The 16626-nt window shown below is 41.7% G+C and overlaps 1 protein-coding gene and 1 long non-coding RNA gene across 3 annotated transcripts; both read right to left on the bottom strand.

The window, feature by feature from the left end:
• Positions 1-387: 387 nt before the first annotated feature.
• Positions 388-3771, bottom strand: LOC130516235 (TATA box-binding protein-like 1). 2 transcript variants are annotated; one of them, XM_057017140.1, is made up of 7 exons: positions 3637-3771; positions 2560-2782; positions 2404-2486; positions 2267-2330; positions 2041-2144; positions 1543-1637; positions 388-1424 (listed from the first exon to the last, which is right to left on the bottom strand). In XM_057017140.1, exons 2-7 carry the CDS (start codon positions 2692-2694, stop codon positions 1348-1350), a joined length of 558 nt encoding a protein of 185 aa, XP_056873120.1. In that variant the 5' UTR covers positions 2695-2782; positions 3637-3771; the 3' UTR covers positions 388-1347. The 2 variants fall into 2 exon arrangements, with proteins under 2 accessions (XP_056873120.1, XP_056873121.1); XM_057017141.1 differs by having other exon boundaries at positions 2560-2752; positions 3637-3764.
• Positions 3772-7725: 3954 nt separating this feature from the next.
• LOC130516236 (uncharacterized) lies at positions 7726-15294 on the bottom strand. The gene is made up of 2 exons (XR_008947394.1): positions 12415-15294; positions 7726-11512 (listed from the first exon to the last, which is right to left on the bottom strand). It is a non-coding gene; the product is annotated as an uncharacterized LOC130516236 (long non-coding RNA).
• Positions 15295-16626: the final 1332 nt, after the last annotated feature.

The raw sequence follows: 16626 nt of genomic DNA, 5'->3' as shown, positions 1-16626 counted from the left end.
ATCTTGTCCTGTTGTCCGTGGCCTTGTCCCAATGTTCCTCACCATCGGTGAGAGAAGGAGCATCAGTTGATCTGTAACAGTTTGGTACACAACACTGAGGAGGCTGCACCGCTCCGCCTGTTCACAACACCCTGAGATACTTGAAGGCAGGGCCACTCCACCAGCACCACGTATATTTTAGGCTGTTGGGGTGGGAGTGATGGGCCAGAGGCATCTCTACAAACATCCTCCAGTTCTGATAAACATGATGTGCCACTGTGGAAATGGAGGATTGGATTTATTATGAAGGAAAATATTACAATTTGGATGTGCAAATTTTTCAAAAGAGCTGCTGTTGAAGTATTCCTTAAACCCCGGAGAAAAAAAGTGAAAACCACACATACAGAGTCATTTTAATCATTTATTTTTTTATACAAAATACAAAAACTCTCAAGTGTCACAAATACACTGGATGGCAGTCCATCACACACAGCCTGAAGCTGATGCTTTTCTAAAAATGTTGGATGTATGTACAGCAAACCAGCTCTCATTAAAATAATCACTGTCATTGCTCTTTTCCTGTTTAACAGTGGAACTGGTTTTCTTTTGAAAATACTGTATCTTCAGATATCAGCTGACGACGTGAGCCTAACCATTGTTAATGTTTTTGTGTTGCCAAATGTGGTCATGGGAGGCATGCTAAGCTAACCCCTACGTATCTGTTGCTTTTTGAACTTCAAGGACTTTTATAAATACCCACATTCAAAACAGAAATTTGCCAACAACATTTAAAAGACGTCTCATCTCCATCTAAAAAGCTTATTCTGAATGCGATGCCTCTCTGTAGCGTCGCCATCTCCTGATTCTAACCAGTAGTTCCTTAAAAATGAGTCAATGTTTTGATGTAACAGTACTTACGGAACAAATTTATAATGGGAAAAACCATCCAGAAAAAAACAAGGAAATGTGCAAAAATTAATGTTTCTTGTGAACTGAGATGTGCGTGCTGTTAAATCTAAACTGGACGGAAACACAGAAGGTTCTCCGGTGGCACAAAATCAATTGAACAGTTGAACTCATCTGAGTGGAAACACCCAGAAGAAATAAAGTGAATAAAAGATTATTCAGCCTCAGTTGGGTTTGAGGAATCAAATCACTGGTGGCCGTAGGTGATAAAAATCACAGCAGCCACAACAATAACAACATTTTTGTATGAAGGAAGTCCAAAAAGTCTTGTGAGGACATTAAATTGTTAAAAGCAGATGAAGTGACGTCGTTGGTCATGTTAGGAGGACGCAGCCTTGTGCTGACAACACGTAGCAGTAGAATCCACAGGTAAGGTGCTTCCTGGTGTGTGTTGCTCGTCACTCACAGGGGTCTACGACACTCTGACAGCAGAGGGTAGACGTGCTGAACAGCTGCGGCCACGTTGTCCACGCTTGGTCCTGCATAGACAGATCGAGGTAAAAACAAGTTAAAGAAAAAGTGTACCCAAATAGTTCAAAATAAAATCATAGGTGCCTCTAAGATGGACAAAAAAGTCCAACTGCATGTGTTAAGTACCTAAAATTGTGACACTGCCAGTAGAGAACACCTTTATTGTAGCCTTGGGTTGTCTCATGGTGTACATAGCAGCAGGATGGAGCTCTGGTTCATACCTGAGAAACACATCAACACACTTAAATCAAGGCTTAAATGTCACCATCAGACTGTTGATCCCAGCAGTCACTGGCAGGAATACACCCTCCAGAGGTCTGACACACCACCACTGTGCTGCTTTATCTATTCCAACAGACTGCAATTCATTTGGTTTTGGATTTATTTTTTAATCAAAAAGCATTGACAAACTGGGTCCATGTCCATCTGTTTGCAAAGCCTAACTGCACCACTAGAGGGCAGCATATCCTCACCGCTAAACAATATTACCGGTATATTGGATCAATAAACCATGACGGGGATCAAATAAATACAAAATATGCACAAAACAAACAGATGTTTCCTAGTTTTGCAGAAAACACAATTCAGGACTCATAAGTTAGGGTGACAGGAATGTTGCATTACGTGGCAATGGGTCGGTTCTTCTTTGTGAAGTCTATTAGGGAGATTTTAAATGGCATGGAACACCCGGCCATCACGTTCACAACTTTGAAAGCAGAAAACTTCACCTGAGGAGACAAAGACAGATGCACAGTATGAGTCAACACATGGACACAGGTTAAAGTATGAAAGTCAAACTAATGTGGCTCTATAAGCATTTAACTGGCAGCGAAAAATAAGAAACTCTCACCTTGAAACCCAGTTTCTGCAGACAGCGAGCTAACCTGCGAGCACCCAGCTTTGCTTCATCCTCACTGAAGTAAAGGAGCAGGAATAAGAACAGTAGGAAACAGCAATCAGATATCACAGTCAGTTTTGGGGGCTCACCTTGATGCTCCTGTGCATATAATTTTTCCAGAAGACCAGATATTGGCTGTTATCCTGGGCTTACGGAGTTTCATTGTAACTGTCTGATTAAGAAAGAAAAAAGATCAGATGCTGTATTTTCTCTACCTGTATGTGCACTCATGGAGGGTTCCTCACCCCTTGTTCTGGTTTATAGATGACATTGTTTCCTTCCAAGGCAATGGTGCGCAGGTTGAGATGGCACCGGGTCCTGAAAGTTGCCACCACGTTGCTGATTATGATGTCGAGTTCTCCCTCATTGTTGGACTCCATGTGGAATTGTGGAGCAGAAGGTGCTTTTTTCCTCAGACAGAGTTCATCAGCATCACCACTTCACAGACAGATGATGGGATAAAGTGAGCTGAGAGGGGGGAAATGTCCAATATTTTTAGCTTAACATAGTTGATATAGTATGGTGCTTTAAATGAAAGCTGCTGGAAGCTTTCCATTAAATTCATTAACCAAGTATAGTTACAGCTCATGCTTCTTTGCACACAAACGTTTCAGCAGCATTGTGTAATAATACTTTCATGTTCATGGAACAGAAGGGTGGCTTTCTAATATATTACTAGTCGTTGTAACTTGACACTTACTCAGTGGTGTAAATTCCCAAAAGTTTTTGAAAAAAAATTAAAATTAATATAAAGAAATTCTGTAAATTTAAAAATTTAGTTTTTCTTTCGCAAATACCTTTTACATTTGGACCTCCACGGACACCATATTCAGCTACACATAGAGCCTCTGGGTGAATAATGCGATGAATAAAAACATCCGGAAATCATTAAAGCAGTTTTTTTTTGCACGAAGAATAAAGAATAAATAACTAAACACACCAGGCATTTCTTAGAGCATCAAAGCCCACTAGTGTGTTCTAGCATAATTAATTTACTTGGCTGGGTCGAGTGTATTGTTTGGGCAATTCAATAAAATGAATGAAAAGAATATAAAACAGCATCGACTAAATAACATAAAAGATAACACAGCGACGGTGTATCAATACAGCTCGGTCCCCATGGTGATAAATCTAAGCCTTTCTTTAGCAGCACAGCAACAAAGAAAACGATTAAGTAGCAATGAATGAAAAGTTGTTAGCAAGGCTAGCTAGCAGGCTAAATGTCAACAAACTGCTGAGGTTATTTCGACTGGGTAAAAATGCATTTTCGTGCTAATGCTAAATGTAGTAAACTAAATATTTTACAATGATATAGCAGGTACCTCTTATGGCCGCTTAGTCACGTAAACCCACTGAGTGAAAAATATCCAATTCGGTACAATTGGTGGGACAGAACAGAAGACACCTTCCTCCTCCGCAGAAACTACAATGACTTCCGGTTCTGATCTTTCAAAATAAAACAGGAAATAAAAAATACGGCTTCCGGTGAGAAATCTCAAGTTATTCTTTTATGGATAAAAATAGCATTTATGCCATTGTATACATACATCAATACAGCATGTAAACAGACATTTAAAACGCAAGATTTACATTTTGATTACATGAATATTATTTTTCCAACATGTTTCGATATTTGTGTAAAATATTATGTTTTTTTTCTGTCAATAATCTAAAGATCATGAGAAGAAGAAGAATTTATTTTAAGGTTGTTTTGCAACCTTAAAATAAATATTTATATGGAATACTGCTGCCTTTGGGGTTTGAGCATTTTGTTCCCTTATCTGGAGAATGAGACTATTATATGAGGGGGAGAAAGTATCAATTTTCTGTATCGTTTTTCTGACAGTGGAATGTGATTTAACAAAATAAAACAATTTTTTAAAATGTTAAATGACCAGGTCTTTCTGTTGGCTCCATCTTCTCCTTGAGCTCATCCACCTTGTGTAACTGCACAGAACTGCAGATAATTCAGGTTCTTTCCCCATCCTATAAACACACCAAGTGACCCTTCTCCAGATTTGTTCTGTCACCTCCCCATTTCCATTTTTCCTTCCTCCCCATTATGTGATGTGTGCGTTGAAATCTATAATCCACATGATGTAACCTAGAGACTGTCCTGGAATTTGTTTAAGTTTGGAATATCTAGTGGTTTGCATGGATTATAGCATCGACTGATTTTCATCTGTCCTTTGGTTGTATATAGTTCTACAACTACAAATTCTTCCCTTTCACATCTATCCGATAACGTTGTCCTTGATAAAAGCTGAACATCCTCCGCCTATGTCCATCTGCCTATCCCATCTACTACGACTGCAATCTTTTGTTTTATAGTCTAAAGTGCTGCGCCATGTCTCTTGCACATATATGATATCTGGTGATCTTGGTAGATCTTGTGATACATATTGATTCATAACTGTGAATTATTGCCTGCCTTTGCACATTTTGTGCATCATGTCCTGTCACCCAGATATCCTGCTCAGACCACTGCGAACATTTCCCTCGCCTGGCCTGCACCCAAGTAAAACAGAGAAATAACTTCTTTATGATTCAGCCTTTTTGTTGTTCTTCCTCCCTGGTTACCAAATTGTCTCCATTCCCATCTCATTTTTTTCTCCCGGTAAACTACGGACTTGTCATTAAATCCATCTCTCGACACAAGAGTGTTATTCTGCCATGTTTACTATAAAGGTTTAGATTTAAAGGGAGTTAGGGCAGTGGCGCAGCGAGCATGTGTTTGTATGTGCTGTGAGAGCTGACGCAGGGCGCAGGAGTGTGTTTACAGATGGTCGAGGCTGGACCAGTCGCTTCCCAGGGGAACAATGCTCTTATTCTCATTAGGTCATAAGATGCAACATGTAAACAGACAGATGGGAGCACTTACGGCTTTATGGATGCAGTTTAAATGACAAGCATAGTTTGCAAAAAGCTGAATGTGAAGAGTTAATTTTTCCTGTCCACTCAGGTCAGCAGAAGCATATTTTGTGATGATCCGTTGGGGCGACCTCAGCACTGCCTGTAAACTGGACGTGTTTGTCAGGACCCCAGTGTTCTGTTTATGTTGGACGTACATCACAGAGCCTGTTTCAAAAGGACTCAGAGGGCAGCGTCAAAGCTTTTGAGAGTCTTTGCGGCCGTGTTGTAAAACTGGACTCAGCGCAGGTTTGATGGGTTTGTGGGAAGATTTCCGAAGGATTTACTCATTGATGTAAAACGTATAAGTCTGGTCGGTTCCAAGAGAGAGAGAAAAATGACATAAGTAGGAGGAAAAGTTTGAGTCACACAGTTAAAGCGGAAGAGATAAGATTGCAACAGAGAAGACTTGAGCAGCTGCTCTTCTGTCCTTTGGAATTTTTATCACGTCCTGAGTGGGAGAGGCTGATTTTCTGCAGAGATGCATGCTCATGCATGCACGTGCGATGCAGTGCAGAGGGACTCCAGCGCTCTGGCAGTGCTGCTCCGGGGTCTCCCAGTGTAAACAGAGACGTGGTTACGACCAGGCCTGTTTATATCAGCTCCATTCTGACTGGGATGAGGCATTCAGGGTACAGCATTAAACCTTTCTTCCTATTGATCTGCTTTAGCTGGCGCTTGTTTCTGCAGGGTGATAAAACAAAGCAATCTGGATCTCCCACTCACATCCAGAACACACAAACTCACACACTCGTTCTGATATCTAAATTAATGGTCTCCTTGGGGAGTCATCCAAAGGCCACGGGCGTTTGGGAGAAAAGATTCTTGGATTAAGGCTTCATCACCAGAACATTCGCTCATTAGTAACCCCATCTTAGCCATTCAGAGCGAGAGAAGAAGAGCTACGCCGAGGAATACACGGACAAGGTCACAGACTTATCATGTTGAACGGGCTTTTACTTTACAGTCTCTCCAAATGGTGGTGAAAGTGTTAGATGGGGGACGCTGGGAACAAGGACTGGAGGCAGACAAAAGGGGGCGATGACCAGCGTGTCTCCTTGTAGCGGCCCTTATATATTTTGCAAAAATACTAAATATATAAACTATCATCGTTGCGGGTTTTAAAAATGGCGGGTTTAAGTTTCCCAAACGCGTCGCTCGAGTGACCCGCCAGTGACGTCACTCCCCTGGCCAATCAGTGTCTGCAGTCTTTACGTCACGTATCTGCAAGAACCAAAAAAGTAGGTCCGCATAGCAGTTCGCAGGGGAAACGCACAAATACGCGAGTTTAAGAAGCACTTGCCTTATTTTCAATCAACCTAATGTTTGTGTTTTGGCTCCCTGGAGAAAAGCCAGAAAGACACTTGAAAACATGTAAACGCCATATCAAAACCCAGAGCTAGAATCAAACCTCGAACCTCCTTACTATGATGTAACTACTGTCTTTATAACAGGCCGCACTTTATTTGTCTTTTATAAAAACAAGCAACACACTGGTCCACGTCCATCTGTCGGCGATGCATAATATTGCCACTAGATGGCAGCATATCCCCACTGGCAAAGAAACTCATGCAAATAGAAAAGATTTGAGACAAATATCAATAAAAATATAGCAAGGATCAAATAAAATACAATATGTGCATCGAAAACTCCACATGAGGAGACAAAGATATGCGCTGTGACTCTTTCATAATGCGCACAACAGGTGGACATAAGTTCAAACCCAAACTAACGTGAATCCACATTTAACTGGCAGAGAAAGTAAGATCATAATTGTAAAACACATGAACGCAATCATTTTAGGACGGTGTCGCCACTTAACCTCTTGACACGTGAAACTAAAAAGGCTGAAAGTAAATTGAATTCTCTAGTATCTGCAGACAGCGAGCTAACCTGCACCCGTCTCTGCTTCAGCCTCACTGAATGAAAGGAGCAGGAATAAGATGTGGAACTGTGAACCACAGGGTGGTTTCATCCTCAGATCTCATCAGAATCACCAATTCACAGACAGATGAGGGTCTAAGACCAGCTAAGAGGGGGAAACGCCCAATATTTATAGTCTAACATAGTTGTATATAGTATAGAATAAATAGATTTATATAGTACCGTAGTTATCATTTGGAGGATTGTATTGTGTATTTGTATTGTTATATATTTTATTTCTAAAAAGCTCCGGAGCTTCAGTGGGTGTCCTATTTCACATATTACTACAATCTCAAATGTTCTCACAAATGAATGCTTTAAATAAGTCTAAATATACTGTGGTACTTTAAATAAAAGCTATTCTCTGTTGGTACCTGCCATGGACACAAGTTTCTTCTTTGTTCTCGTATCACAAAAAACAAACTAACATGTTTCAAATGCAGGTTTCATTGTTTCATGAGTGAAAAGGGTTAATATTAGTGACCTTTAGAGGGCAGACCGCCCTGATATGGGTTTAAAAGTTCAATCGAAACAAACCAAAATAACCTGAGACCAAAATAATGAGCGCAACAACCTAATTTACTGCAATTAAATTACTTTAATCTGATTAGATTACATTCCTGTTACAAGCACACCGCAAATACAACATTGCCGACATATTCATGATTCAAAAAAACTTTATTGTCCTTCACATAGTGACACAGCTCAAAACATAAAAGCCGCAGACATAAAAACTCACATTAAAACCAATAAAACTATATTTTTCTATGTGGCTTACTAACGTCTCTGTTTGAGGACGTGTGAAGATGCCCTTGAGCCCAAGGACTTCTTCTCTATTACAAGCAAAAGCTTCTTCCATGGAAAACGATACATTAACTTCAGGTTCGTCTTTTTTCCTGTCATACGTGCCCCTTCCTGCTGGTTCCTGTTCCCTGAGCGGCGCCGGTGGCATAAACGTGGAGGACAGGAGGCGTCTCTCTCTCTCTCCCAGATGACAGCAGCAACGTTGGGTTGCTCTTATATCAACAGTCAAGCTGTTTGAATCTTAAAGTGACCAGTCGCCCTCCTCATTTTAGGGTAATCATTCTTTTACCTCGCTTCAGAGGTTCCTCTGAGTCCGACGGCTGACCGGTTGACCCGGTGGAACTCATTCTGTTTTGGGTTTTTTGCCGGCTCTAAAGATCCCCCTAATTCACTTCTTTGCTGTGACTATTTGGGGTTACATTGTGCAAATAAATAATTTCTTTTGCTATCTCCAGTTTGGTTTTCCTGTGTTGTATGTTAGTGGTCACTATGACTGGAGCTTTATTATTTAGTGGTGCTCATAACATTCGCTGGAAGCTTTTCCTGACCCGGTTAAAGGATCTAAGGACCGGGGGTGTCACAACGGTGCAAACTGTAAAGCCTTTCGAGGCAAATGGTGCTTATGATTTTCGGCTCTAAATAGATGTAATTGGATCTGATTTTAGACTAATAACAATGATGACAATGTGAACAGAGAATAGAACTTTATGACCTATAACAGAGCTTTGAAATTGTTAAAGAGACTGTTGACTGGAAACAGTCAATCGTGTCCAGCACGTGTGTGAGGACGAGAGCTGCAGCCCGGTAACCTGCTGGAAATATAGAAATAGAGACAATTAAAGTATTCCATGTTTTATTCCTCTACAAAAAGCACATCAATACGTTTACGAAACAGCATCCATGCTATGTTCCGGCAATAGCAGCATCCAGAACATAACTGCACACTATCGGCGTTTGGTCAGACAGAAAATATTCATTCAACCCAATATTTGAAAGAAAATAATTAGAAGAGTGATTTCCAGGCATTTCTTAGAGCATCAAAGCCCACTAGTGTGTTCTGGCATAATTAATGTACTTGGCTGGGTCGAGTGTATTGTTTGGGCAATTCATTAAAATGAATGAAAGGAATATAAAACAGCATCGACTAAATAACATAAAAGATAACACAGCGACGGTGTATCAATACAGCTCGGTCCCCATGGTGATAAATCTAAGCCTTTCTTTAGCAGCAAAGCAACAAAGAAAACGATTAAGTAGCAATGAATGAAAAGTTGTTAGCAAGGCTAGCTAGCAGGCTAAATGTCAACAAACTGCTGAGGTTATTTCGACTGGGTAAAAATGCATAATTAAATGTAGATATAGCAGGTACTTCTTATGGCCGCTTAGTCAAAAAACCCCACTGAGTGAAAAATATCCAATTCGGTACATTTGGTGGGACAGAAAAGAAGACACCTTCCTCCTCCGCAGAAACTACAACGGCTTCCGGTTCTGATCTTTCAAAATAAAACAGGAAATGAAAAATTCGGCGTCAATAAATAACTCGAAATATATACTTTATATGAGTACAAATACAATTTCTGCCATTGTACACACGCAAAAATAGCTCATGTATATAGAAATTTGCAAGATGTATATTTTGAGTACCGGTACATGGATATAATCTTATCAAATTTCTTAAAAGAAAATTATAGAATTATATTATACATTATTGACTACAATATGACGACAGTGCCAGGTGGAAGAAAAACTTCTACTTCCACAATTTAAAGGGAATGAGAAGACATTATATATGATGATTATATAAGTATGTTGTTTAAAGAGCTGATGTTTGTCAGCAGGTATGTTTTCATTATGAGCCATCATGTGGATGATGAGACTATTTTATGTTGGAGAGAAAGAAATCAGTGTTCTGCAATGTTTTGTTGATAGTGGAATGTGATTTAATTAAATAATGGAACTTCCAAAGATGTGTTAAAATTTTGCTGTCCCGTGTGTACAATTTGTGTCGGTAATCTAATCATCCACAAGCCAGACCAAGCACATTTTAATGCATTTTTTCAGCCTTTTATTCAATTTTTATGTTGTACTGAGATTCAAACATTAGAAAATCTCCATAATCAGCACATCTGGTCAATAACTGCTCCCCGAAGAATCACAAACAGGTTTAGAAAGGAGGAGGAGGAGTAATTTTGGAGGCAGCTGAGCATGTTTGTCTTATCAATGACAGAATCCTCAGCCGGTCCCATTGCTCATGAATGAACGCCTTGAAATTGTGCTGTCCTGGGTGCACTGATTATGGCCTGGACTGACCAGGTCTTTCTGTTGGCTCCCTCTTCTCCTTGAGCTCATCCGCCTTGTGTAACTCTGCACAGAACTGCAGGAAAGTTAAACAGATAAGGATGACATGTAATATTTATTAGACATGGTTCCTTAAACAAAACAGATTTGTGAAAGTACAAGTCTGTGTGTATTAGTTTCATATTTGTTTGCGTGTTCATAACTGTGAATTATTGCCTGCCTTTGCACATTTTGTGCATCATGTCCTGTCACCCAGATATCCTGCTCAGACCACTGCGAACATTTCCCTCGCCTGGCCTGCACCCAAGTAAAACAGAGAAATAACTTCTTTATGATTCAGCCTTTTTGTTGTTCTTCCTCCCTGGTTACCAAATTGTCTCCATTCCCATCTCATTTTTTTCTCCCGGTAAACTACGGACTTGTCATTAACATCCACTCGACACAAGAGTGTTATTCTGCCATGTTTACTATAAAGGTTTAGATTTAAAGGGAGTTAGGGCAGTGGCGCAGCGAGCATGTGTTTGTATGTGCTGTGAGAGCTGACGCAGGGCGCAGGAGTGTGTTTACAGATGGTCGAGGCTGGACCAGTCGCTTCCCAGGGGAACAATGCTCTTATTCTCATTAGGTCATAAGATGCAACATGTAAACAGACAGATGGGAGCACTTACGGCTTTATGGATGCAGATACGTCTAAGAATAAATAGACAATCCATCACTGCCGTGCGTACGTGCATGTGTAAGAGAGACGAGGGAAAGTGGTGCCAGATACATTGGGTTGTTTTTTAATGCCAATGTTCAAATACAATTTAAAGTCAGTACAACATGACAAGTATAGTCTGCAAAAAGCTGAATGTGAAGAGTTAATTTTTCCTGTCCACTCAGGTCAGCAGAAGCATATTTTGTGATGATCCGTTGGGGCGACCTCAGCACTGCCTGTAAACTGGACGTGTTTGTCAGGACCCCAGTGTTCTGTTTATGTTGGACGTACATCACAAAGCCTGTTTCAAAAGGACTCAGAGGGCAGCGTCAAAGCTTTTGAGAGTCTTTGCGGCCGTGTTGTAAAACTGGACTCAGCGCAGGTTTGATGGGTTTGTGGGAAGATTTCCGAAGGATTTACTCATTGATGTAAAACGTATAAGTCTGGTCGGTTCCAAGAGAGAGAGAAAAATGACATAAGTAGGAGGAAAAGTTTGAGTCACACAGTCGTGAGTGGGAGCGGCTGCACTTCTGCAGGGATGCATGCAGGCGCATGTTGCAGGTTTTCTGTAAGAAACAGAGATGGATCGTGTGTGAGTTTGCAGTGCAGAGGGAATCCAGCGCTCTGGCAGTGCTGCTCCGGGGTCTCCCAGTGTAAACAGAGACGTGGGAACAACCAGGCCTGTTTATATCAGCTCCATTCTGACTGGGACCAGTCAGACAGACATGGAGGGTACAGCATAGACCTATGGGTGTGTGTGTGTGTGTGTGTGTGTGTGTGTGTGTGTGTGTGTGTGTGTGTGTGTGTGTGCGCGCGTGCGCGTGTGTGCTGAAATTCATACTAACAGATATGGGCTTACATGGAATTCCACAATATGTGAATGATTGTTGAGATGCTTAAATTTCAAGGCCTAAATATACTAATATTATCTAAATTATTTACTGCCATAACGTAATTTAGACATTTCATAACATATAAAAAAACCCTCAAGCAATATTTCATCAGCCACAGAGGTCCTGTTTAGACTAGTGTTTGGAAATGATGACATTGTGATGAGCGTTGTCTTCAGCAGCTCTAAAGAACACCTGTTCCTTTGTTCCAAAAATGTGACATCATTCTGAGCAAACTGGGTCAGCATGAAATCCCAGATATCCCTCCAAAGGAGAGCGAACTTGTGAATTAATGTTAATCTTTATGCAGAAACACAGCCCTGATTGTTTATTCATCAACATTTGACCATCCTTTTGACACTTTGGGGGCATTACTGCCTCTTTAACTTGCAAAGCACACAAGGAAGTCACGCATATTTTGAGTTAAGTGGGGATTTTTGCTGTAGTAATGATGACGAAAAGTCAGATTGGGCCGTTAAAATTGATGGAGTGGTTTTCCCCTGAAAGACAGAGTAGCTAACAGTTAAAATTCTACGCATCTGGATGCACAAAGGTTCTTGTGTATGTTTGTGCAGCACCTCAGATGGACAGCCGCTGTTTGGCAAGAGGAGTTGCTCTAAGCCTCGTGGAGTGGATCCTTCCTCTCTCCTAAAACAGAGCGCTCCGAAAAACAAACTCCCGTAAGAGGCATCTGAACAGCAAGCAAATGCACGCATCACTCCTTCAATTACGCAGCTCGCTGCCCTCTGAGATAACGCGAGAGCTTGCAATCAGGGCGGCGTCAATGCATCAACGTCAACAGTGCTGAAGGGATTCGCCGTTCTAAAACTGCGGCATTCTGCTGCTCCTTGCACCTTATTTACAAAAATCTTATTTTTCACGTTTCAGATGCGAAATGACTGATTTGCGGCTTCTCTAAACAAAAAACAAACTACTGTACATTTATTCCTCTAAGAAATGAGTGGTGCTATTTTTACTCCTCTTTTCAGTGTTTTTTTTTTGCAGCGCTGCTGTCTGTCACGTGTCTGAAGGGCCAAAGCTACAGTCAAGGTTTCAGCCAGATTTTCAGTCGAAAAGCTCTTAAACCTTGCACAGGTCTGAATGTGGGTGGAGGGGGGGTGCGTGAGGTGTTGACATAGAAGGATGTTTGGGGTGGCGTTTGTGGGAGCGAGTCGGGGTGAAGGTGCGGAATGATGATAGGAAGGAGGGATGTGTGATAAGAGGGCCTTGTGTTTCAGCAGATTTTGGGAGTTGGTGCGATGCGACCTTTCTTCCTATTGATCTGCTTTAGCTCGCGCTTGTTTCTGCAGGGTGATAAAACAAAGCAATCTGGATCTCCCACGCACATCCAGGCAACACGCACACAAACTCACACACTCGTTCTGATATCTAAATTAATGGTCTCCTTGGGGAGTCATCCAAAGGCCACGGGCGTTTGGGAGAAAAGATTCTTGGAAAAAGGCTTCATCACCAGAACATTCGCTCATTAGTAACCCCATCTTAGCCATTCAGAGCGAGAGAAGAAGAGCGACGCCGAGGAATACACGGACAAGGTCACAGACTTATCATGTTGAACGGGCTTTTACTTTACAGTCTCTCCAAATGATGATGAAACTGTTCGTTGGGGGAAGTTGGGAACAAGCTTGGAAGCAGGCAAGAAGGGGTGATGAGGTAGAAACAGTTTTTTTTAAAGTCTAAAAACAAGACCTAACAAAAGAGGAAGATCTCAGAAGTTAGCCTCCCTCCGTCTCACTTCTCTTCAGGAAGTCATTAAAGAGTAAACCAATAAAGCTCTGTCAGATATATCGTGTCCCGCAGATATAAAATACCGGCCTCCCATTTTCATCAGACGTGGAGATCAGTGCTTTAAAGGCCTGCAGTATCCTCCTCACAGAGTTCAGAGAGTTTACCCTCATCTTGTTGGGTTTGCAGACAAAATGACTTTACTGGACATAACTCCCATAAAAGCAGGGCATCATGGGTAATACCAAGATTTTAAATGTGGGAATTCTGTTCTGAAGACTTCAACATTGCTGCCGAACTTTGAGCCAAAAGAAGAATTAATTTGAGCTGGAAAATGTCTCAACAGTTGATTTCTCTGAAGTTTCCTCCTTTTTTAAACACAAACACCACTAGAGAGCATGTGAGCAGGAAAAAGCTGATATTGTCTGTTTTTGCTCATGTGCTCTGGGTCCATCACGCAGCAATTTACAAAAGAATCGAACAGGGGAAAAACGGGAATGCTTTTGAGATTCGCTACAGATGTTAATGACAGATGATTCATTCGTATTCATTCACGGACATGATTTGGCGCAGGCGTGCAGGAATTGTGAAGATTGGAAAATCCTTCTGATCAAACCTAATGAGTTGAACAGACCCAGATCAGAAACACGGCAGGAGTTTGGTGCCGATTTACTCTCAGGACACAAAGTTTGTTGCAATATTTCCTGGCATATGACAGCTGCTATTACTGTATTTTGGTTTATATTATGTGCGCAAAGTTCCCTTTAAAGAAAAAAACCTGATGATAATCCCTTTTTCTTGTTGCTGAACCTCCCGCTGGAGCCTCCTGTGTCAGCTGATAAAAGTGAGTTTATCAGAACTGCCAGCGTTTCACTATGATGCTATGGATTTTATTATTTTAGTGATCTCTAAACCAATTTGAGGTAAATGTTTGCCTCTGGAGCTGTAAATGGAACACCAACCTACAGTCTGGTGCTTTCCAAACACGCGAGCGATGCTGACGTGTGTGTGAAGCCCATCAAACTGCATTTAAAAGGATGATTCACCCTTAAACCTACAGAGACTCATCGCTTGTCTTCAGCTCTCCTCCGCTTGATGGAGAGCTCTTTAAAGGCCTTTCAGAGCTTTCCGAGGTCCTCCTGCCCCACCAACACCACAGAGCTGCATCCAGACACGAGTAAGAGCTAAAAGAGCCGATCACATCGAGATATCAGCTGGTACATAACGATTTGTATGCAGGACGACCTTGTGACCTTTAAGAGATAGATAGATAGATAGATAGATAGATAGATAGATAGATAGATAGATAGATAGATAGATAGATAGATAGATAGATAGATAGATAGATAGATAGATAGATAGATAGATAGATAGATAGATAGATAGATAGATAGATAGAACAATAAAATGTGATGGAAGGACGGGGAAGGAGGGATTAGACAAGGCTAATCCAAACAGTGTGTCAGGTTATTTTTACGACTGTCCCGTCAGCCATTATCCGCCCGCTCTGTTATGGTTAAGGATAAATACAGACCCGGGCAGCACCAGGGAGGGGCGGCCTCGTGCACGTTGGCCCGTGCGCCCGCGTCGTAAAGTGCAGAATCCCGTCCGCGTCCCTCCCTCCTCCAGCGGCGGGGGTGAGGGGGGGGGGGGGGGCAATGATGATAACCACAGCAGCTCATTCCATTTCACCAGACGTCCTCTCCTCCGTCCTAATGGACACGGAGCGGGAGTTTTATCTCCTTGCGCAATAATAATAATAAAACTCCTGAGGCCGCCCGCTCAGGAGACCGTCTGAGCTGAATAAATATCCGAGCATTGATGGAAACGTTGAGAGGGGGATCATGTGAAATATTTGAGCAAGGCTTCTTTTTTCTCTTTTGATAAGTGAAGCTAGGGGCAGAGGGAGGGGTGTGTGTGTGTGTGTGTGTGTGGGGGGGGGGGGGGGCAGTGGGAAACAGTAGACAACTTAACATAGCTACATGATATCATACTATCTGGCGCGGGACGCTCATCTGTAAACTCTCCAAACACCTGTGTTTAAGGCGTGGGGTGAAGATTAACGACGGGTTTAAACTCTGACATGCTGAGATATTGTACGTTTCACCAGTGTGTGTGTGTGTGTGTGTGTGTGTGTGTGCACGTGCGCCTACGAATGTTCAAAAGATGTAGTGCTCTGCGTGTTTAAAAGCCCCTGACACTATTTTTATCATTCGGTGCTTATTTTAACACAAGTTTCTACAGTTTACACTCACCTGCTGCCTCCAAACAAGCCCACAACTGTGTGTTTAACTGAAGCGTGTGTGTATGTGTGTGTCTGCTTGTGTGTGTGTGAGTGTGTGTGCAGAGGTGATGGAGGGTTTGGTCCGGAAAGTTTATTATCTTTAATTAGTAACCAAGGGAAACGATAGATAAGGACCACCATCTCACTGAAGGATTCTAAAGAACAGAGTGTAGAAAAAACAGGCTGACAGTCTGTTCTTCTCCAGAACTTGTGCTCTAATAAGCTGATTTTTAAAAGTCATTTTATTATAAACAAGTGCTTCATTATTTTCCACTTTCTTTGGCCGACTGAGGCACAAGCAGGGCATCATTTAGTTGATGTCTCACTGCCTCGTCTTTGTGAGCTGCCTCAACATCTCCAACCTCAAAACTCAAACATCTCCTCTTGTGACATCATCGTCATCATCAGTCTTCCTCTCCTGTGTATTAAAGAGAATTTTGGGAACTCAAAAGTCAGACGGTTTGTTTTGGTGATCAACTTCCTGTTGGGTCTAGGTGTCTCTCTCTCTTAGCAGAACTGGAACCATCAGAGAGGATTGTGACTGAAATTACAAATAATAAATAAGGCAAAAGGTCAATGGTGGTGGTCTAAACTGAGTAAGATGGGGAGGATCTTTAAAATAGGGAGATGCAGCACGACAAAACATGTTTAGAGAGAACAATAATGTGATAATGTACTTAATGGAGACCTGAGCCGACATCTGCTCGCAATTAAAGGTGTGATGTGGCTGTGTCTGTCTGTTAGCTACAGAGAAGGTTGGATT

Source organism: Takifugu flavidus, chromosome 19 (genome assembly GCF_003711565.1).
Source record: "Takifugu flavidus isolate HTHZ2018 chromosome 19, ASM371156v2, whole genome shotgun sequence".
Classification (NCBI taxonomy): Eukaryota; Metazoa; Chordata; class Actinopteri; order Tetraodontiformes; family Tetraodontidae; genus Takifugu; species Takifugu flavidus.
This window is presented reverse-complemented; position numbering and strand designations above follow the sequence as displayed.

Bases quoted from the DNA above. Each gene is read 5' to 3' on its own strand.
- LOC130516235 (XM_057017140.1), bottom strand. From the start codon at position 2,694: ATGGAGTCCAACAATGAGGGAGAACTCGACATCATAATCAGCAACGTG. The intron at 2,331-2,403 runs GTGAGCCCCCAA...CCTTTACTTCAG, and splicing joins ATATGCACAGGAGCATCAAG to TGAGGATGAAGCAAAGCTGG. The intron at 1,638-2,040 runs GTAATGCAACAT...TGTGTTTCTCAG, and splicing joins AAGAACCGACCCATTGCCAC to GTATGAACCAGAGCTCCATC.